The sequence below is a fragment of the Medicago sativa genome, chromosome 7 (genome assembly GCF_051527215.1).
Source record: "Medicago sativa cultivar Bolivia chromosome 7, Bolivia_mono, whole genome shotgun sequence".
Classification (NCBI taxonomy): domain Eukaryota; kingdom Viridiplantae; phylum Streptophyta; class Magnoliopsida; order Fabales; family Fabaceae; genus Medicago; species Medicago sativa.
Genome location: NC_140755.1, coordinates 14001005 through 14024669, shown reverse-complemented (window position 1 = coordinate 14024669; position 23665 = coordinate 14001005). Strand labels below are relative to the sequence as shown.

The 23665-nt window shown below is 31.7% G+C and overlaps 3 protein-coding genes and 1 pseudogene across 3 annotated transcripts in view; 1 reads left to right on the top strand and 3 right to left on the bottom strand.

The window, feature by feature from the left end:
• Nucleotides 1-4607: 4607 nt before the first annotated feature.
• Nucleotides 4608-6289, top strand: LOC146904442 (non-specific lipid transfer protein GPI-anchored 14-like). Its single transcript, XM_085727415.1, has 3 exons — nt 4608-4955; nt 5891-5992; nt 6114-6289. The coding sequence occupies exons 1-3, from the start codon at nt 4616-4618 to the stop codon at nt 6242-6244; spliced, it is 573 nt and encodes a 190-aa protein (XP_085583541.1). The 5' UTR covers nt 4608-4615; the 3' UTR covers nt 6245-6289.
• A 445-nt stretch (nt 6290-6734) lies between these two features.
• LOC146904441 (uncharacterized) lies at nt 6735-15673 on the bottom strand (annotated as a pseudogene).
• LOC146904437 (uncharacterized) overlaps nt 15587-23665 on the bottom strand; it is a 58777-nt gene continuing 50698 nt past the window's right edge. The window contains exon 7 of the mRNA XM_085728000.1: nt 15587-16253. Coding sequence (XP_085584126.1) covers nt 16248-16253 — 6 coding nt within the window. The 3' untranslated portion in view covers nt 15587-16247. The remainder of the gene's footprint in view (nt 16254-23665) is intronic.
• LOC146904438 (uncharacterized) overlaps nt 16985-23665 on the bottom strand; it is a 42580-nt gene continuing 35899 nt past the window's right edge. Inside the window, exons 2-7 of the mRNA XM_085728002.1 lie at nt 19311-19446; nt 18672-18776; nt 18514-18577; nt 17613-17708; nt 17410-17512; nt 16985-17260 (exon numbers count right to left, since the gene is read on the bottom strand). Coding sequence (XP_085584128.1) covers nt 17420-17512; nt 17613-17708; nt 18514-18577; nt 18672-18715 — 297 coding nt within the window. The 5' untranslated portion in view covers nt 18716-18776; nt 19311-19446 and the 3' untranslated portion in view covers nt 16985-17260; nt 17410-17419. The remainder of the gene's footprint in view (nt 17261-17409; nt 17513-17612; nt 17709-18513; nt 18578-18671; nt 18777-19310; nt 19447-23665) is intronic.

Genomic DNA, 23665 nt, shown 5'->3' with positions numbered 1-23665 from the left:
GTCTTCAACAGACTTATCAGAGTTTTCTTCTATTTTTGGAGCAGTCTCAACACTAAGATCCTTATCACCACCACTAGTTGTAGTGACGTCAACAGAGTTACTAGGTTGGCCCAAAGCTGTTTCAACATCCGGTCTAACATCCTTACAAGTAACTGTTTCATCAGGATCTTGACCAACAGAGTCATTGACATTTGTTTCGTAACCAGCATATACGTCCATGTTTTCAGTACTATCTATTGCATCGTTTAAATCTTCTAACCCTAGTTTTTTACAAGTATCAAGAGCATTTGAAATAGGCATGGCAATGGGGCAGGGTGGGGACGGGTTTTACCTTCCCCATCCCCATACCCTATTCTCATATATTTACCCGTTACCCTACCCATACCCAACGGGGATGAGAAATCAAACCTCATCCCCGTCCCCGACGGGTTCGGGGATCCCATCCCCATCCTCGTACTCGTAGTGAATTATTTTTTAATAAAAAAAAGTTTTTTTATCCAACCCCAATGGCAATTTCTTAAAGCATTATGTTCCCTTAAACATTTCCTTAACATAATGATTTGGTTGCTCCTTTAAAAATCAAAGGCAATTTTTATAACATGGGAAATATTAAACCAAATAACAAAACATGATCTAGGGTTGTGTTTCTATTTATATAAAAAGGGATAAAAAAAAATTTACATTTGGGACGGGTATGGGTATGGGTTCAGGGTGGGTACATATAACCTCATTGCCCGTCCTATACCCGTGTTTTGAAATCGGGGAAAACCCAATCCCATACCCAAACCCAGTCAAAGCGGGGAACACCCGTCAAATCAGGGTGGGTTTGGGTGGGTACCCATGGGGACGGGTATTGTTGCCATGTCTAATTGGAAATAAGGGTTTCATTAGGATTACATTTACCAGTACCAGAAGTTGCTTTCTTTTCAGCATGAGTAGAGACATCAAACGTGTCTTTGAGTTCCTCTTTACCCTTGTTTTTCTTGGCTTCTCGAACAGAGGTTTCTACTTGCACATTCTTCGAATCACTATTCTTCATGGATTTCTTTTTAGTAGCAGATTTGGGAGTGCTTTTCTTTTTGGTTGGGGTAGGAGTAACGGTGGTTATTGGCTCGACCCTCAGAGGAGAAGATGTGTCTGTGTTTTGATGATCAGAGATAGTCCTTTTAGCGGGAGGAATGCTTGATTTGAACTTCATAGTGAACTGATGTGAATAACAAATGTGAAAGACGAAATGAAAATGATGGAATTTTGTTATCAGGGAAAGAATGTAAACGGTTTTGTGAGGTTTTGAGAGAGAAGAGTGTTGTCTAGGGTTGTGGGTGAGATGATTGCGCTTAGTTGGGAGTTAAAGGAGGGAATGAAAGAAACTTCCTGAAACGGCGTGCACCAATAAGAGGGGAGAGAGAGAGAGAGAGAGAGAGAGAGAGAGAGGAAAAATTATTGCACGCCTGTCATAAGTTAATTGCTATAACTTCTTTTGTGGAGAAATGATAAGTCTGTCCCTTAACTTCTATATTTTCTCCTATATTTTTGTACATTCTTCAAGCAAGGGATCTCCAGTAAAACTTTCCTTTTCAGCAGGATTGCTAATAGAATGAATTTGTTCATTGACGTGATTTTCATTCAAAAGAGTTCTTCTCCAATTATTCAAATTTCCACTGTGTGTGTAGTTACAATCTTTGCTGATCTTCTGATGTTCCAACCTTTTCATCAACATTTCAGCTTGTTCAAAGAAATGATCCTGTTGAAGAGGAACCAACTTATAGCAACTATTCTTAGATCTAATACCTCTCATTAGCAACTTTTCTTCTTGATTAGTCACATGACATTCAGTTTTGTTGAATTTCACAAGAGTACAAACAACAAAGAAAACACCCGATCCACAAACAACAACTGAGAAAGGAAAAGAAGGACGACGGAGGTAGAACGAGCACGCAGGTGAAGCGGAAAAAGGAAGGAAATCTCATCGCCTCATCATCAAAGAAAAGCTACATCTTGGAAGGAACATATTTGGATTTGGGAGAAGAAGTGAAAAAAAAGGGATGGAGGTCGATTTGTGTAGAGAGAAGGGAGAGAATTCAGAAAGTTAGTTAATTTATCTTCTACTAATATAGTTTACTCATTTTCCTATTAAGTAACACGTATTTGTTGCTCGAGTATAACTTAATTTTGAACTAATCATATTTATATCCATGGATATAGTAATAGTAAAATTTTAAGAAAAATATTAACATGTGTCTCCGGAGCATCGATTAAGAGCAAAGATAGTAATATTGTGTTAGAACTAATGCAATCAACCCTTAAAAAATGTAAAAAGTGTTGTTTCTTATTTAAAACTTACTTTTTTTTTTACTTCCTTAACTGATTTCCCGGTTAACATGACACAAATTTTAAAAGTATTTTGGGGTCTAAGGCTGCAATGGTGATTTGTGTGTACTTCCTGTTCATATTTGCGTTGCCTTTGGGGAATGACTTTGACTCGTTCTCAATCTTTTGGTCGTATCTAGCCGTGTATGTGATATCGAAGTCATTAAGTTCTCAAGACGTTATGTTGACTTTGAATATAGGTTAGAATATTTTGCGGATTGACAGATGCTTAACGTCAGGTACGGGTAATATGCCGTATTATAAAAAATAAAAAATAAAGTAATATTCTTTAAAAAAATATTTATTTATTTTTAAATATAAAAGGGAAGTACTTTTTACCAACCACTACATATATGATACAACTTTCTTACCAATCGAGTTGTGTTCATGAGAATAAGATACTACTTTTCTATAAATTTATTTTTTGTATACAAAAATTTATTATATAAAAAGTGTGGCTTTTTTATATCTATTTGATCAACCTGCTTAAATATGAATAACATTTTGACAGAAACAACCCACACCCCAAATAATCCAAGTTACACCACAAAATTATTAATATACCCTTTATTCATGTTCACTACACATTAATTATGTATACGTAAATTCAGTTTACATAGTGTATGTAAATTCAGTTTACGTAGTTTATGTAAATTCAATTTACATGAGTTAAGTAAACTGAGTTTACATACACTATGTAAACTGAGTTTACATACACTATATAAACTGAATTTACATAAGTAAGTTAAGACTGAGTTTACGTAGTTTATGTAAACTGATTTTACATACACCAAGTAAACTGAGTTTAGGTGTATGTTATTCTTTTTTAGAATATGTACGTAAACTAAATTCACGTGAGACCTATATGTAAACTTAAATTACGTTACCCTTCTACATAAACTTAAATCAAACAAATCGATGTCGATAGACAAACGTGAAATTAACAACAACTTTAAACATCCATGGTAAAATTAACAACATCGAATAAATCATGGAGTAAACGATAAATAGAAACTCGAAGAAATTTATGAAATTCACTTACTTGTATTAATCGAGTACGTATCAATGGAAGAAATGTTGATTCAATTGATGATTTTAGTAGGTATTGATTGCATATTCATGGTGGTTTGTGGGTGAAAAAGGGGTGAGGGTTCAGAATGATAATAAAAGAAGGGTTTTTAGAAATTTAGATGAAGAGGGCAATTTTGGTATTATTGTAAAATTTTTAATAAATTTGGGTGTAACTATGATTATATGGGGTGAAACTAGAAAGAGTCTAACATTTTTCTATTATTGTCTCCATTACTATATATTGTTTCCATTACTATATCTCGGTTGATAGAGACAATGCATTCTTATATGCAGGGGCCATAATTCGAACCCTTAATACCCCACTTATTCATTTTAAAAAGCGAATTGTAGCCACTAGACTATTTGACGAAAAAAAAATTCTCTTATTATTATTGCTACAATTTCAGTCTCAAATATGATAAAAAGAAATAGTAAAAAATGTAAAAGGGAATATTACTATATTATGTTTGAGACAAAAGAAAATACCTTTTTTTTTATGGGTGAGACAATATGGAATATTATTATATTATTAAATTATATTTTATGATTTAAATTAAATTATAAAATTACTAACCATTTGTGAACGGTTGAATACACAATCTTCTAATACTAATGATCATTTTACAAATTTTTATTACCGAATTTAAATTTCATCTTTTAAGATTATAAAATCAAACTTTTATCATTTAAGTTGAAACAATATTTTAATAATAATAGTATAAAATCCTACTAGTTTGCACACATTGCTACCATTATTTGTATAAATATACTCATTATTAATAGTGTTCTAACTTTTAAGGCTTATATTATTAGTGATTGATTCTACGTATTCCCTCTCATTAATAAATGAGTTAAATATGTTTTCAGTCCCTTCAAAATTACAAGCTTTCAAGTTTAATGCATTCAAAAAATTTATTCAATTTTGTCCCTATTTACATTTTATAAGGGCTATTTTGGAGGACTAAAAATGTCTATTTTTTGTAAAAAGTTTTTAAAATAGGGACTATTCTTATAAACTACAATATTATAGAGGATTAAAATTACTAATAAAATTTTATAGGAACTAAATTTAAAAACTTGTGATTTTGTAGGGACTAAAAACATATTTAACACTTAATAAATCAGTGACTGATTCTAGCTATCACCACCCATTCATTCAACTCGGTCATTGAAAATGGGTTTAAGGGGTAGTCTACTACACATGGTAGTGTTAGCATTATCATTGATGTTGATCATCAGCCATACAATGGGAGAATCAGCACAAGAGAAACAAAAATGTGCAGAACAACTCACAAACGTTGCAACATGTCTTCCATATCTTGGTGGAAGTGCCAAATCACCTACATCAGATTGTTGCAGTGGTCTCATACAATCCATCAAGAACAACAAGAAATGCATATGCATTATTATCAAAGACAGAGATGACCCAGACCTTGGCTTAAAGATTAACATTACTCTTGCTCTTGGACTTCCTTCTCTTTGCAAAGCATCTGATAATTTATCCCAGTGCCCTTGTGAGTTTTTTCAATCCCACTTATATGTTTGGATCATTTCTTTTTCATCAAAGTATTCAAATAGTGCAATGGTACATTTCCTATCCAATGGTCTACACATGCCCTGTCCTATAATAATTATGCTTAATGAACTTGAATTAAAGAACTGTTCAGGAAAATTAGAATTTCGATTCTAGCTGAAACAAAAGTTGGTCTTACTTTAGCTACCTCCAACCAGAACATCAAATTACCATGACCTTCTGTTTAGAATTAGATGAATACGACCATTTGTTTATAGTTTATTTCCCGAGTTAAAAATTTTGTACATTTTTTTTGAGTTTGCTAAATTGAAAATATTTAGTCAGACTTTAGTTACCACTCCTGCCAGAACATCATATTACAGGACCCTTTCCTTCATAATTATAGGGTTACGCCATTAGTTTTAGTTTGTTTCCTAAGTTAAAAAATTTGTTCAAAAGAAACAAAATAAAAACAAACATTCAAATTCCTTTAAAAAAAAAAAATATTCAAATCAAAAGGTTATTTGAAATAAGGCGACAATTTTATAATTAAAACAGAATATCAAGACAAAAAGGATTTTTTGAGGACAAAAATGTTATAAATCTGTCTTAAAAAAATTGTTATAAATCTACCAATTTTAGTCCTTACAACATTTTTCATTAGCATTTTCAAGGACCAAGAATGCCGACGGAAAATTTTACAAGGATTAAAAATGTTGATGGAAAATTTTACAATTACTAAAAGTGCTTACAACATTTTTTTCACAGACTAAAAAATACGATATTTTTTTTTTTGTAAAGACTAAAAACAAAAGTTTGAATATTTATAAGGACTATTTACTTAATTATCGCAATTTCAAAATGTTAAAGTTCAAAAAATATTTGTTTTCCGATCTTAATAATTTTATTAATTTTTGTTTCAAATGATTTGAACAGCACTTCTGCACTTGGATCCTAAATCAAATGAAGCTCAAGCTTTTAACCAGCTAGGACAGAACTCCAATGCTAACTCCATGAGCCCTGCTACCAGTCCTTCAGGTAGTAATCATTTAAAATTAAAATATACAATAATTATGTTCTGTGTTTTTATACTTTGGCATTATTTATAGAAACATTTTGGTCTTAATTATTATTTTTTATGTGTCTTTTGTGTATTCAGCTGAAGGAAGTTCCCAACATGGTAAAAACCAAGGAACAGATGAAACAGTAACAACAAAGAACTGTGCTCCTTTTAAAGGAAATTATCTGTTGCATAGTTTAGTATCTGGGCTTTTACTTTTGTACTTCTGAGCTTATAGCACACATATTATCATATATCTAAATCATGCAATAATCAGGTAAATGATCAAATTTTCCCATGAAAGGAAAATTACATTTACATTTGGCCTCCAATAGCAAGTTATTACCGGTTTCTTACAGATTACACTTTTCTCACCTTCAAACTTAAATATCATCAAATGTGTTCACCACAACTTTTGTTTATATCCATCGGTGGCCATTACAACGAACACACCACCATCATATCCACTAAATGTATCATATCGAGGTTTGTCCCTGTAAAATTGGAGGTTCGTCTCTCATAATAAAGATAGACATCTAATAAAATAAAAACGTTACATTTTTAAAAGAACAATCTTCTATTTAAATTAACATCTGTAAACTTAAAAAACAGTCATCATTGTAACTAACACAAAAAGATCCATATTATAATAGAATTTAAAAATAAAAGTTCAGACGAATACCTTTATCAACCTTCTAACTACTAAAAATGAGTCTTGCTTCACACATTTGTTGAAGCAAATTGATAAATCATGTCTTTGTATTGTATATTTTCCAACATATCATTCTCATTTGATATCAATGCTAAGCCATTAAGTCTTTCTTGTAGCATGGTAAACCGCATGTAAGACTTCAACAACTTTAATTTTGAAAAACTTCTATATACGAAGGCAACTGTCATGGGAATAATAAATAAAATTCAATATGCAACAATTGTATTAGGAAAAAATTTAATGTCTTTTCAAAATTTTTAAAATATCAATAGGTCCCGTTTCTTCTTCAGGCAAGATATCTTTTAGTGACCTTAACTCTACATATAGTTCTCACCGAACAATATCAGATTTCTCGTATGTTTCAATGCCTGTTCAAAGTTACTACAATAAACTCAAAAGTCACTTTATACAATGATTTTAACTTGTTAGAAGTAAACCAAAAGCCAAAAACACATTCATATTATTGGTATTTCTCAAATCTCTTATTAAGAGATACAACAACTTGATTTACAAGGCAAAGAGAGTATAACCCTAAAAGATTCTTCTTCAGATTGCTCAACTGACGGAGTATTAAAATCCTCATCAAACGGTCTTTTTCTTCAAATTATGCGCCTTTGAGGAAATACTAGGTCGTTATTTAATTCAATAGCAACCTTAGTAGGAATTTTGCGCCTTTGACTATAAGAGCTTGCTAACCAAATTAATTGTAGATGATATTTCAAACCAGATAATTATAGAACTTCTAAAAAAACTCAAAATAACCAATTAGTTCATATACTGCTAAGGATTTAGCTTCACTTCTTATTTTAGAGTCAAGATCCTTTTCTAACACTTCAAGTAAAACTTCAATAAAATATGACGGGCTCTTATAGCTTTGACACTTTGTACATGACTCTCAAACGAGTGGATGACAATGATTTTGGAGTCAACTCTTCTACATTATCTTTCAAAATTTGCCATCTCTCGGTAGAGTTGGCAAAAATAGTACAGATGCGTTAAACAACTACAAGAAAATCTTTAGATTTACCACATGAGTTAGCCATATCACTCAATGTGAAATTAAGACCATGGCAACCACAAGGAATATAAAAGGTTCTTGGATTTATATCTAAAAATTTCTTTTGTACACCATTGTTTACTCCGATTTTTGGCAATGTAAACTTCATTATCCATCAACGTTTTAGGACTGGATAAATGTCTTTTTATAGTGTTCGTTCAAGTCTCGCGATTTATGATATCACTTTATGCATTCTTTGAGAACAAAATATTGTTCTTATGTATGTTAGAATTGCATCCAACAACTTTTAATAACAAATTGTCTCATGACAATATAATAGAAAAATACTCAAGTGAGCATATTCAAAAGAAAGGAAAATAAAAAAGTTGAAATGAAATGAAAATTGCAAAAGAAAAGGGAAGATAACGCAAGAACAAAGTAATATTAAAATACAGGGAATATAAAGGGCGATTGGAATCCATCACTATCTGCTCATGAACCTGTTTGCCAACTGTTTACACCGATTTTTGGTAACGTAAACTTCATTATCCATCAATGGTTTAGGACCGGATAATGTCTTCTTAAAGTGGTTTGTTCAAGCCTCGCGGTTTATGGTATCACTTCATGCATTCTTTAAGAACAAAATTATTGTTCATTTTTATGTTAGAATTGCATCCAACAACTTTTAATAACAAGTTGTCTCATGACAACATAATAGAAATACTCAAATGAGCATTCAAAAGAAGAAGAAAGAAAAGAAAGATGAAAAGAAATGAAAATTGCAAAAGAAAAAGTAAAATAAAGGAAGAACAAAGTAATATTAAATTGTAGGGAACGTAAATGGTGGTTGGAATCTGTCAATCTGTCCACTCCTGAACCCGTTTGCTCCCATGGCATGGGTGTTACAGAGTTTTCAGAAATTAAGAAACCAACCCTTTGTTATTATTACAAACCGATATATATATATATATATATATATATATATATATATATATATATATATATATATAGACCTTGCATGAAAAACTACCAATAACTTCCTATACTTAGAGCCCTACACTTGGCATAATTACAAGACACTAGAAAATAATATCTTTTATGCCCTTCAGCCTTGTTTCCTGCCATGCGCACTTGGTCGAAATTGCGGTGTGTCGAAGTCTGTATATTCTTGGTAGAAATTGCGGTATCTCTTTGCACTTTGCAGCATGTCGAAAGAACTCATTTGACTTGTCGAAATATAATCATGACTTCGACCAAATATTTTATTTTTGGTATTAACATAAGCGCCCCAAAATGTTGTTTCTCGAAAGACATGAGAGGAAGAACATTTTGAAACATAATACCAAAAATGAACATTGTATTTGTATGTTCTTCTTCGACCACTTCATCAGAAATTCTTTTTCATCTCTTCAAGCCAAATTCAAATTTGATAATCCTTCGAATAAATCCAAAATGGATTGATCATGTGAATTGATCTCAAAATAGATATTAGCTTTAATGAACTTCAAATAAATCACTCAAAGATCAACCGGTAATATATGCATATACCATTCATGGATACATGACTTTGATTGTATCTAAACCAATCATAAAACTTTCGAATATTTATAATCATAATCGACACAAATGAAATCAGTCGAAAGTTTTGTTTTTATTTGTTCTAACAATTAATGGCAAGTACCATTTTATGGAACAATATCATATATCAAAGGACAATCTTACATATCCACTCAATTAAATTTGAAATGATGGCCAAGTATCATATTTTTTATTTGAGCATATAACATTACATTGATAACAAGAGAATTCCTCTTTTTCTTTTTTTTTCTTCGGCAAAATGACAACAAGAGATATTACAAAGCATAGGATAGAAAAATTACCACATTATGTTTGAATTCAATAAGAAGAATCCTTCTGATTGGCTTTAAAATACCAGGCTTTTGTTAAACTTTCAAGCCTTTAATATGATCATGGTTTAAAAAAAAAACCATTTTAATTACGGTTTTAAAAACCATTTTTACAGTCATAATCTGACTTATTTATCCAGAAAATTTTCAGGACACTGTTAATCATAAAGATTAAATCACCATTTTTAAAACACTAGAGGTCTCTCAAAGACTAAAACTTTTCGATTTCAATCTTTATAAAACTTTTCAAAACCATTTTGATAAGATTCTCCAATTCAATTGGTTCCCCCTTTTAATGGCTTCAATATAAGCAAAATTTGTTTAGAAATATGGCTTAAAAACCATTTCATGTACAGGTTTCTATTTCTCTGAATCCATTTTTTATGCATATAAAGTGTGGAATCACGCTAAACTTGAAGATTCACGTCAGGTTCACCAATTTGTTTACACCGATTTTTGGTAGCGTAAACTTCATTATCCATCAATGGTTTAGGACCGGAAAATGTCTTCTTAAAGTGGTTCGTTCAAGCCTCGCGGTTTATGATATCACTTCATGCATTCTTTAAGAACAAAATTATTGTTCATTTTTATGTTAGAATTGCATCCAACATTTTTTAATAACAATTTGTCTCATGACAACATAATAGAAATACTCAAATGAGCATTCAAAAGAAGAAGAAAGAAAAGAAAGATGAAAAGAAATGAAAATTGCAAAAGAAAAAGTAAAATAAAGGAAGAACAAAGTAATATTAAATTGTAGGGAACGTAAATGGTGGTTGGAATCTGTCAATCTGTCCACTCCTGAACCCGTTTGCTCCCATGGCGTGGGTGTTACAGAGTTTTCAGAAATTAAGAATCCAACCCTTTGTTATTATTACAGACCGATATATAGACCTTTGCATGAAAAACTACCAATAACTTCCTATACTTAGAGCCCTACACTTGGCATAATTACAAAAATCACAACCAAACTTAGATCATAGAAGGAAACAATATTGCACGTTTCAAACCATATAATAGAGACATGATCGTATTAAAAAAATCTTTGATCAAACACTAATTTCCCAAACAATCTAAGTCCATACTAATGGAATTTTATGATCTTGACATGTATTGTATCAATAGTAGACTTCTACTAAATCAATTACCATAACCACAACATTGGTTATATGAGACAAATAGTATGAACCATTCACTTCTGGGAATGACGTTCAATGTGAAGTTTCACCATTTTGATCAAGAGTCACTCTTTGTTCAATTACAAATATGACTAATCTTTCAAAAATATTCTTCAAGATACTCACTTATTTTGCTACTTCAGGAGCATTTCAAATGACATAGAAATAGACACATTGTCTCATATTTTCTCTTTAAATGTGTTGTTCTTCAGGAACTCTTTTAATTCAACACAATATTAACACAATATTGTTCTTAAATCTTAATCTATTAAAAATAAAAATATTGGTAAATTCACAACTATAATATAATTACTATTTCATTAGAAAAAAAATTATGTGGAGCACAAATTATAAGTGTTGAATGTGCAAAGAGATGACATAGATGACAATACCTCTAATTTATATGCCTCTTGAGAACTCATTAGTAGCAAAAATCATAAACATCAAAAGTCATAATAAACTTTATCAAAAGTCATAATAAACTTTTACCATCTTTGCTACTTCAGGAGCAAATTTAACTTATACTAAGATCAAATAGATCTTACATATTTAAATTATGAACAAATATCTAGTTTTTCAAGAACTCAACCACAAACCTCTATCGACAATGACAAAGAAAAATCACAACATGTTTATTTTGCAATCTTTCACAAATGCTTGATTCTAAATTATCAGTTCTTCTAGAACTATATCTCAAATCTTCATTAACAATAAAAAAATCCATTCTTTGAGCAATCCTTCAAGGATGCTTTAATATTAAATTTTAGTTTTTCAGGAGCTATATTCCAAATCTTCATAAACATTTATCAAGAGACTTCTTTATTTGAGCGATCCTTCAGGGATCTTTAAAATAACAAATTAATTCTTCGATAACTACATTACATTCTCAACGTGTAACTATTCTCAACGTGTAACTTTTCAATACTTTCATTTTAAAAGTTATACGAAGGTAAAATATATCTTATTTTCAACCATAAATCTATCAACACCAAGGAAGATCAAGATTTTTCTTCAAGATAATATATATCTCAAACCTTCATAAACAATGATAAAAATTTGATTGTTCGCAATCCTTCAGGGATGCTCGATGTTACAATTTTTTGAGCAATCCTTCAGGGATGATTAGTTTTAAATTTTCAAATATTTATAAACAAAGATCAAGAAAAATCTTTGTTTGAGTGATCCTTCAAGGATTCTTTAATATTAAAAGAAAATTAGTTCTTCAAGAACTATATTACATGTGATCTTCTTAATGATCAAGAAAAATAACAAATTAATTCTTCGATAACTACATTACATTCTCAACGTGTAACTTTTCAATACTTTCATTTTAAAAGTTATACGAAGGTAAAATATATCTTATTTTCAACCATAAATCTATCAACACCAAGGAAGATCAAGATTTTTCTTCAAGATAATATATATCTCAAACCTTCATAAACAATGATAAAAATTTGATTGTTCGCAATCCTTCAGGAATGCTCGATGTTACAATTTTTTGAGCAATCCTTCAGGGATGATTAGTTTTAAATTTTCAGATATTTATAAACAAAGATAAAGAAAAATCTTTGTTTGAGTGATCCTTCAAGGATTCTTTAATATTAAAAGAAAATTAGTTCTTCAAGAACTATATTACATGTATCTTCTTAATGATCAAGAAAAATTCATTCTTTATACAATCCTTCAGGGATTCTGAATTTTAGTTAACCTTTAATTTATCCTTTGAAGGGATTTTATTGATCCTTTCTAATTAGAATCAGGTGAGTAATCTTATTTGAATGACTTTTACCAAGAAAAATAAGATGACGAAATATGAATAACAAAATAGAAACAATATAAAAGAACTTAGCAAAAGAATTGGTAATAGGATCCCATTATAGATAATGATCGAAGGTTTTACATTGCATAGAAATTTTATTAAATTCCTAATTTCATTACTGAACTAACAAAATTTTAAACCAATTTTAGACATTATTCATTTTAAATTTTATTAACTCTACCAATTTACATAAGAAAAGTTTTAACTGTTTTAATCCACTTTCTTCTGAGTATTCTCGTACAATATCTTTCATTGATATTCACACTTAACATTATTAGGTTAGAAAATGCTTATTATGAGAACCTAGAGTAGAGATAACAAGATAATCACAACATTATAGAGCCTCTATGAATGTCAGTTTAATTGATAGACATGTAAAATATATGAATTTACTATTAGCAAAACAAAATTCTATAAGATACTGCTATTTTAGGATCAACACATGATTATACAGGAAAGAGATTAGAGATTGTTACAAAAATATATTTTAGTGAGGGTGGCCAAAGTTTAAAATATAAGATACTGCTTGTTTGGAATCAAAACATGATTTTGTATTACATAAACCTTTCATTCAAAGACATCGTTATTCTAATAACAGGTTAACTTTTTCCATAAATTCATATACCTATTCTAGCTCATATTATAATAGGAAAATGCTACTTCTCAAGAAAAATAGCTTCAAAAATTTTTCAAGACACAGTTGACAAATTTTAATTGGATGATTTATTTGTTCACTTCCTATTTTTCAGCATCACCTCCTTGAATTGTGGCAAATGGTGCATTGTGATTGGCTACTCTTTATTCTTGAAGAATTCTTGATGTTATTTTTCTAGAGATACAACATTGCTCATTGTAATATTAGATATCACGAGGACAAATAAATTCCAGTCGCACAATGCGGATCATCTAATTGCATTTTTAAAAAGTATACCGAGAACATACAACACAGTAACCAATAACATAAAAAATAAGAATCAGTATTACCTCAGATTGATAGAGCTTTGTGCTGATAACGTGTTATGAAATAAACTAAAAGCACAAGATCAATGAAGAAGGGGAAGAAGATGATGAAAGCTTTTGTATTATTCTCTTCACAAGTGTGTTCTTTACATGACAATATAGGTCCTATTTATAGGATACAAATGAGCAAGTGAATGATCAAACCAATTAAGGACCACTAATCATACATTTACTAAAGGGGGTTATAGGAAGGTGGAAGATTGAAGGACATGGACATCCACTAATATTCATAACACATTCGTTTATTACACTTAAAAAAAGAATAAAATGCTTAAAATACGAAATTTTGGTCCCATGAGCTTAGCTCATTTGGTAAGGGATAATGCACAATATGTGCAGGGGCCGGGGTTCGAACTCTGGACACCCCACTTATTCATCATTAAGGTGAATTTCTCTAGCCACTAGGCTACTTGACCAAAAAAAATACGAAATTTTGTAGAGTATGACCAAAAAAAAAATTACGAAATTTTGTAGAGTATGACCAAAAAAAAAACTAAATTTTGTAGAGTAGTTTTTCTTCAATACCATTTTCTCTAAATGATTTGTATTATGGTAAAAAAGTAGAAAATAATTTCTATATTCTTAAAAATATTTAAACTTTTTTTACATAAATAATTATTCACAGGTTCTTACATATTTTTTTTAATGGTATAAGTTCATAAATATTTAAATCGCTGTATTTTTAATCTGTAACAAATTGTGGCATAGTATTAATAGGATGGCCCAGTCTTGTTGCTTTGAATTTTATGTCTATGCTAGTCTTCCTTTTTGTCACTTTATTTTGTGGTAGAAAACAATTTTTTGAAAATCTCATATAACTCCAAAAATTTCATAAGAACTTTATGTGGCCTTCTGCAGGGTGTGGAGCATTCTTGTGGATGATATTGATAGCAGCCCATTTAAAGTTGGAAAATTGAACTCCAAAAATTGGTTTTCATCATTATCCCACTCACATAGCTAGTGATAAAAATCATGATGACACCGCAAAGTTTACTTTGTAGACGAGTGTTATGCTCTTTGTCTTTCCACACCATTGACATTTGAAGTATCTATTACTCAGAAAATAAGTAGTTTTGGACATCCTTACCGGTGGTTGCGTGCTAATAATGCCGCTTTTGTATATGCTTGTCAGCAGTGGCGGTCGAACTCGTTGCTTTGTTTGGGTATCGGCTAATGTCTGCTTTTGTTTTATTCAGTTTCTTGACAGACATTTTGTATTTTGAGCGTCATCTTTATCACGTACTAGACCATCCACCCGTGCTGCCGCACGGGTAATATTGACGGCAAACAAAACATTCAAATAGATAGAAAATAACGTGCTTTTAGCGCCAAAACAATGTTAATAATAAAAATACAATTAAAAAGGAGTTCGTGTTGGTACATTGTGAAAAATTTCTTTGTAAGCAACAATCAAAGTGCTATCCATGCTAACATCATTCTCATCAATCATTAGAATCTTCAGACCATTCCTTGATGTAACTCTGGATATTGCAAGATAATTACATCCTTCACTCTTACAATGAAAATTTTATACATTATAGTAGTCAACTAAACAACATTATAATCATGGTCCTTTGACCCTCTTTTTAATACTAAAAAAAAAAACATTGTTTTTTTTTTTTTGAATCGGCAAATATTATTAAGCAAAGGTAGCTCAAGGAGCACTAAACCGGCAAAGGAGGAAAAAGAGTACACTTAAAGAGTTCCTTAAAAAAGACGGCACCTCTGCACCAAACTAAAACTCAATTAAAAAAACCCCTATAATCCTATTACAGTACATAACAAGAACTAAATTGTACAAAATACAATTAGAAGCATCACCAACAGAACTGCAAAAACACCTAACAACACACCAGAGCCGCACCTGCTAAAACAACCACAACAACAACATTAAAACAAACACCAAAGGCATGCCTGCTGTCAACCGCACACCAGAAGCAGCAGCATGTATGACAGCACCCAGAAAAACAGTCCCCTCATCCGCATAACACCCCAAGGCACCACTTCGGATTCCACCGCCATTCATAGAACAAACACGTTTGAATTTTCAGCCTCGATAAACTCAAACTCCATGATAACCTTTTTAATGTCCTCCACCACTTCTTCCACCTCTATACCGCCATTGTTAAAGATAACATTATTTCTAGCACTCCAAATAGCCCACATTACAGTATGCCAAATAAGCCTCATTCCTCTTTTTAGTTATTTCCTATTTGGTACCATATGCCGTCTCAACACCTCCAATGAACAAACAAATTAGTGGGGATAATAGAGTTCACATCTAGCCATATTTGAATTTCCGACCAAACCTTCCAAGTCTTAGTACAATGCAAGAAGAGATGGTTAGTCGTTTCTTCCACCTCATTACAGTTGATTGTAACATCTATATCTCCACCTTCCTCGTCGGTTACCAGTATCTTCAATCCTTTGAAAATTCAATGGTGAATATACCTGGGTACAGTGCTTTTGCATGTACTGCATTTCTTGAAACAAAGCTTTCCTTCAAATATAGTGACTAATGAAGCACACTTGGTACATGACCGAAAATACCATTCTACTCCAGTTTCAATTTCACATATAGTGGCAAGCACAAAACCATGTCAAACCTATATATTTTAATCGCAATACAAAGAACCAAAAAACAAATTAAAAAACAAAAAAGGAACATGTCAAGATGAGCGTGATATAGTCTCTTATACTAAAGGCAAACATCATAATTTCTAAATTACAGCATCATTGCAAGGGTAACAACATGCTTTTTAAATTGTGGCGTAATATAACAAATCTTCCGCCAACAATATGTGAATCAAAAACAGGCCCAGCTTGCAAATCAACTAACATTCTATTTTCAAAATATTAGTTATTACTACTGATCTCATAGTTTTATCTCAATGACCTTGACGCATGGCTAATAACAACCGTGTATTACAAAGAAACGAAGAACCAAAAATAAAAAAAGAATATCACTACTACAGAAATTAGTTTTTACATAAGTTGGAATTGACTTTTTACATCAGTTTGTAACCGATGTAAACTGATATGATGTGGTAAGTCAGTATCCTTTCACATCAGGTTGCAACTGATGTGAAATATTGAATTTCTACATCAGTTCCGCTTGCACTGATGTAATAGACGCACTTTGAAAATTAACCCAACAGTTTTCACATCAGTTGTACGTTCGACACTGATGTCAAATACGTATATTTCACATCAGTTTTTTCAAATCCACTGTAGTGAAATAAAATTTTTTTAATTTTTTTTTAAATGGCTTATCAAATAAGCTTGACCCTGCTTTTTTTTTTTTTATAGTAATAAAATGAAAACAAATTATGGATAATTTTAATGCAAAAAAAGAGTTATATTATCTAATTGGATATTACATAATCAATCCTCAATTTTCCACGTCAATATTCCAAGCTAGAAAAGAGGCATCTGAATACAATATAGGTAGAAATAATCCAACAACTTAAGTAGAAATTTCAAACAAAAAATAATCCACAGCAGAATCATCATCATAAATACGCTAAACTTCAGCTGCAAAAAGCATCTCATCTCATCTCAGTCGTAAGCATCGGCAATGTCTCATCTCAGCCACATCATAATCAATTTTCAGCTACAAAAAAAAAAAATCAATTGAAAAAGTTATCTCAACTGCAGACGCACTTGACACACCAAAACCACCACACATTAAGACAGATACAAGTCCGTTCAAAATTCTACTTTCTACAAATGTCAAATTATGAGATTGGCTTTGAAACATACCATGTAAATCCTAAGCCTTATACAAGTCAAGAAAACAAGTTGCCCATTGGTTTCGCAAATCATATAAGTCATCATCAGTTAATGGCGTTGGATCATTGAAGACCTACAATGTGTAGGTTAATATAAGTAATTAATATTAATAAGGATATGTTTATATTTGACAATACATATAGTATAAACATGTTATCATAAAATTAAAATACCTCCATCCAAGACTTAGTAATATTAGCAGAGATGATATCTAGCATATTCTTCATCACATAGTATCCACAATCATTGCCATTAGGTTGCTTTCTTGGCTACAAATGAATGGCCATTTTTATAAAGTGATTAGTTCATATAAAAAAAATAGTTTATTATCTATCATTCTATAATGACTTGAATTTACAACAGTATCTATTCATGAAGGTATTATACAAAAGAATTATTGGTTAAGTAGTGTAAAAAAGGCACATATTCTCCAGCTTTTTATAAGCAGAAGCATGTGAGTCCATGTAATGGAATCCTAGATCTAACTCTGTTCTGTATGGGACAACTGTTCCAATGTAATCAAGCTAAGTCTAGCTACCGTACCTCAGTGAATTTTTTTACTTTACCAGACTACCCTTTCTAAATAATTTGAGTTTAGTCTTGTTTTCAAAGTTTAGATGTTGTTATATAAGCATATAATATCATCACATTATAATTAGCATTAGACATGCTAGCTTAATTGATTTAGTAGTGGAGCAGCTAAGAAACGAACACACCCTTGGTGACAACAATTTGCTTTCCCCTAAACCTATATGTTTTCAATTGGCTACTATTTCTAACTATGTTAAGCTACTGAGTGAGAGAGAAGATTGTAAATTTTTTATGGAGGATAAACAAGAATAAAAGGATAAACAAGAATTCATATCTTAATCATGTTCAACAGAGTTCCAAGATTATATTGTTTCACTGCCATGTGAATGTACAGTAAAAGGATAAACAAGAATTCATATCTTAATCATGTTCAACAGAGTTCAACAGAGTTCAACAGACAAACACATTCCACTTTTAATACAAGAAACAATCATACGGAAAATATACAGGGAACAATTAAGGATAAACAAGAACCATACTTACTTTGGGACGAAACCATTTAACCTTCTTTCTATTGCCCTGAGCAAGTTGATGAACCTCTAAAGCTCTATATGTTAACCAAATTAAAAAAATCATCAAAGTTATACATTTTAGTGTTGTAGGAAGTAATATATCAAATGCAACGTAACATATACACTTACTTTGAAACAATCTTAATCATTGCTTCATTAAGATCTTGGTGCATTGAACAAAGGACAACTAAACTATTGTCCTTGGGACAAATAATTATTAACTGCCAGTGTCTTCTGCACACGTAGAAGAAAAATTATTAAGGTTTAAGCTATCAAAGATAAATAAGAAAAATAATAGATATGGTGCTAAGTAACACACTTTGTTCAAATCACGCAACCTAGTTTGTATGTGTCCCTGAAAATATGAGTGAATGTTGTCCAAACTGAAAATATGCAAAATAAACTTTGACATGGCATATTTGCTAATTTCAACTAAACTTTGACATCATCTCCCACATTTTAACACAGCAAGCACATAAGTTCATTGTCTGTTGTGCTAAGAATTTTAATTACCCGTGAAAGCACAGAACAGTTATAGCTCACATTCAAAGTTTACAATGACATTACGTCGAACACTTTGTAAGCACAACAGTGGTGGGACTTAAAGAAATGGAGCATTGATTGTTCTTAGTAATTAAATTAGTAACAGAGACATTACGTCGAACAGTTTGTAAGCAATACTTGAAACACACAAGGTAGTCGATTTCCTTGAACATGGGTAACTGCTCCAACATACATGGTGAAGTGAGAAGAAGAAAAAACACAAACCTTATCTGAGTTGATACTTGCTTGATGTGAGAATATAAGGACGATGAAGATCACTGATACTCCTTTCTCGTACAGGTAGTGCTCGATCGAGAAGAATTTTTTGTAAATTGAGAAGGACGGTCAAATTAAACGAAATCTACAAAAATGAAATCAAAAGTGAGGAAGGGAAAGTGTTTTAAGCCATAATAATGATAATTGGCAGTGGTCAAACAATGAAACTTAAACATCATGATCTTCACAGTATATGCACATCATGGTGAATTAAAGAGCACAAATGTCAGAATGCTTAATTGGAGAGTGTGATTGACAACAGTGAGACTATAAACCAATTATCAGATACAATTATCACAATCACCGGCAAAACCTTTTACTCTTTAATCTTGTACAGTGAACTTACTTTAGAAAGTGAATAAGTTGTTTGAGAGATAATGATGAAAATAATAACTTTAAGAAAACTAGAGTCATAAAAAAAAAACTTTTAGCTTGAAAAAGGAAAGTAGTTAAGAAAAAGGTGTTATACCCTAATTTAGGACCTAAAAATACTAACTCATTTCTTCTTTTCTTGCATTATAAGTCATTTGAACTGTGTCTGATCAATTGCATCTTTCTCTGCATTTTATTTCAATTTTATTTGCAAAATTCACATAGAAGGGTATTTTAGTCATTTCCTATGTTAAGATTTCTTTCAGTCTTTTAAAAATTTGTTTGAGTCCTTTCAAATAGTTTGAATAAGTCTTCATTTCAATTCTATGTCAAAACCCATTTTCAAAAATTGCATTTGAAGTCATTTTGAGTCAGTTTTGCCCCTAGGGGCATTTTAGTCTTTTCATGTGTCAAGACTCTGTTTAAACCCTTAAAATTGTCTCTGAGTCTTTTAATTTTGTTTGTATAAGTCTTTGCTTCAATTCCTTGTTAAAAATCCATTTTAAAAATTCATCTGAGTCATTTTTAGTCGTTTTAAGCCTCCAGGGGAATTTTGGTCATTTCACATAAAATGGCTGATTCATTTTGATCTGCTTTGTTGCGTTTAATCGTCTCGCTTTACGTTAATTTTCAATTTATTACTTTCAGTTCAATTTTAGTTTTAATTTTCATTTTGGTCCTTGTACTTTTGTTATTTGCATTTTAATCCCTTGTTAAGTTTGTTAGAGTCCAAGTGCCATGTGTCCAAATGCCATTGGTCCTTAAGAGTTTGTTACAAGTCTAGTGCCACATGTCTCATTCCAATTGGCCCAAAGCTTACCACATCACCTATATAAGTCAAACCCATAGTCAAAATTTCACATTCAATCATTTTTACACAAAAAATCATAAAAAATTCAATTTCTCTTCTCCCTCTTTTCTTCCTCACGTGACCTTTTTTCCACCACCATAACCAATTTTTAACCACTTCCCTCCACCACTTCCACCACCATAACAAACTCTAACAACTTTCCTCCACCACTCAACCACCATAACAAACTCATAAACCACTTCTCACCACCACAAAACCTCCATCTTCCACCACCAAAACCACCAGAACTCCACCACAATCCTCCATAACCAAATCTTCATCATCACCTTCATCTTATTTCAATCATCATCAACCATTACAATCTTACAATCTGAATTCGTCCACAAACATCACAGATTAAGAAATTTCGAACCAAGAACAACACTTACTCTAACTATTTCGTTTCGAATCACAACCGTGTTCAACCTTCAACCGGTTTCGACAACTTCACGGCGGCGAAATCAAGCTCAGCAATCACGAACGGAAATGCAATGGGACCGGATCGGAATCACGTTACAACAACAATAAAGAGCAGAGCAGAGCCGAATCAAGCACAAGGGCGAATCTGAAGCAGGAACTAACCGCCTCAAATCCGTCGAATTTCGGATCAATCTCAGGTATCGCCTTGTTTCTTTCTTGGATTCGATTTCATGACTAGTGTTGTGCCTGTAAACGTGTGGTGCCTGTAATCATGTTGAATGTCCAAGTCGTTATTGCTTCGCTTGCGGTTGCGTTTGTTCTCTGTTTGTGCGTCGAACTCAAGCTTTGGTTGAAGCAGCCATGTTTATACTTTGCTCTTGTGCTTGCGTCTTGTTTCTGGTTGCATTTGTTCTATGGTGTGTTTAGGAGCAATTGATGGAAGAAGAGAGAGAGAGCGAAGCTTAGAGAGAAGGAGAGAATATGTGAGTTTAGTGGAATACGTGTTTTGTAGGAAGGAAGAAGAAAGAGTCCAAATATTGACCCATGGATCTGCTCCATGCCCATGGATTTGACCCTAACCCGCTCCACCTCTTAAAGCCCAACGTTCTTCTGCCTGTTTTTCCAGTTTTGCTATATCCACCCCCCATTCCTGCATATTCTTGTTTTTTTCTGATATTTGCACCTCTGTCTGTCCAAATTTGTTTACAAAAAATCCTAAAAACTTTTCTATGTGTTCTTAATATTTTTCTTAACATTTTTGTGACTTTTTTTTGAGCCAAAGCCTGAGAAAAATATTTGAAGCATTTTTTTTCCTATTCTTGTTAGAATTAGTGATTTTCTTGCACATTTTTAGCCTAAAAATCCTTTAAAAATTCCTAAAAAAATTCCTATGTGTTCTTGATCATTTTCTTGATAATTTTTGTGATATTGCCATATGTTAAATCTTGATTAAAAAATGTGTGGTATTTTCTTGTCAATTGTTTACTATTTTTGTTAAAAATTGTGAAATTTTATATGTTTTTGTCTAAAAATTCTTCAAAATTCTAAAAATTTTTCATACACATTTCTTGATAATTTTGTGATAATTTTGCATATTAAAAAATTGATAAAAAAAATGAGGTGTTAATTTTCTTGCTATTTTGTGCTATTTTGTGCTAAAAATGAATGGAAATTGGCTTGATTTCAATCCCAATTGCTTGATGAATGTTTGTGACCTATACCACTTGATTTCATAGGGTCTTAGCTACTGTTTGTGTTTGGTATTGCTGCATAGGGGTGAATCTTGATTGGTTACTTAGTTTACAAGTTACTTGTGTAAATAAATAATGCAAATATGCTTAAGTTTGCTTCCAAAATGTCAAGTTAACCATGTTGCCTTAATTCCCATTCCAAAATTTGATTCCAAACCTTTTAAAATGTGTTGGAGTGTGAGAATTATAGGTCATATGGCTCTTGCATTCTATGAGCAAATTCTAGTCATGTTTGCACTCATTTTGCCTTTATCTTGGGTTGTTTTCTATGCTTTGTGCTATAGTGTCTTTCTTGCTTTATTTCTCTTGATATTATCATGTGTTACTAACCATTTCATTTCATGTCTCATTTCCATAGCATTCCATATCATATTTTCATTTTTTTATTTCTTGCACTTTTATCTCTTGCAATTTAATTTGTACCAAGGCTTAGAATGTAAAGACTTAGGAGCTTTTGTAATATTTTTCTTATGCCATTTAATTTCTTGCAAAGACCATAGAATGTATCTAGGGCATGATGTAATAAGGACAATGGACTCTAATGATGTACACCGACACAAGCACCGACACATGCACACACATCACTTTAGATATATAGCTAGAATATGCATGTTTAGATGTATGTTTAGGATTGTATGTTTAGATGAATGTTTAGGCTTTATAATTAGAAAAATCAATTTCCAAAAAATATGAATAAACTTCACTCAAATCCTTTTTCTTAATAAACCTTGGGATCAAAATCCCATTGGAATTTTCCCTTTCTTTTCTTTAATCAAATTTTAATGAACTTTAATCATACTTGGACCATATTTTGCAAATGACTAATCAAACCTCACCTTTTCTTAAATTCTCATGCCTTTAAGGCCTCTCTTCTATTCTTCAAAATTCCATTTTCAAACTTAAAATCAACCAACAAAAACAAAAAACATTTTTTGGAAGAGAACTACGGTGGATTTGATCCCTTAAACGGGTACGTAGGCAAGGAATCAAAATTCCTTCAATTCAAATAAAATAAAAACTCAAACACATTCTTCTCCCTCCAATTCTTCATTTAGCAAACTTTAGGTGTAAATATTACTTTTAAATAGCATTTAAAAATAAAGCGCGCGCGTAGAAATTAAAGACGGTTCCTATAGGATACTATAGTCGTTATGGGTGCCTAACACCTTCTCGTAGCGAAAACAACTCCCGGACCTCGATTCTCAAGGGTTTTGCTTACTTTTTCCCTTCCCAAGAAAAAATAAGATATCACCGGTTAAAAAGGTTCAAACGTAATCAATGTTTGACACCCGAAAACCAAGATAAAACAGCTGGCGACTTCACTGGGGACCTTCGAGAGTTACGCCTAGTCTTTATTTCCACGCTTGCGCTCTTTTTACTTGTTTCTTTTACTTGCTTTCCTATGTGAATAA

Bases quoted from the DNA above. Each gene is read 5' to 3' on its own strand.
- LOC146904442 (XM_085727415.1), top strand. From the start codon at position 4,616: ATGGGTTTAAGGGGTAGTCTACTACACATGGTAGTGTTAGCATTATCA. The intron at 4,956-5,890 runs GTGAGTTTTTTC...TGATTTGAACAG, and splicing joins TAATTTATCCCAGTGCCCTT to CACTTCTGCACTTGGATCCT. The intron at 5,993-6,113 runs GTAGTAATCATT...TTGTGTATTCAG, and splicing joins CCCTGCTACCAGTCCTTCAG to CTGAAGGAAGTTCCCAACAT.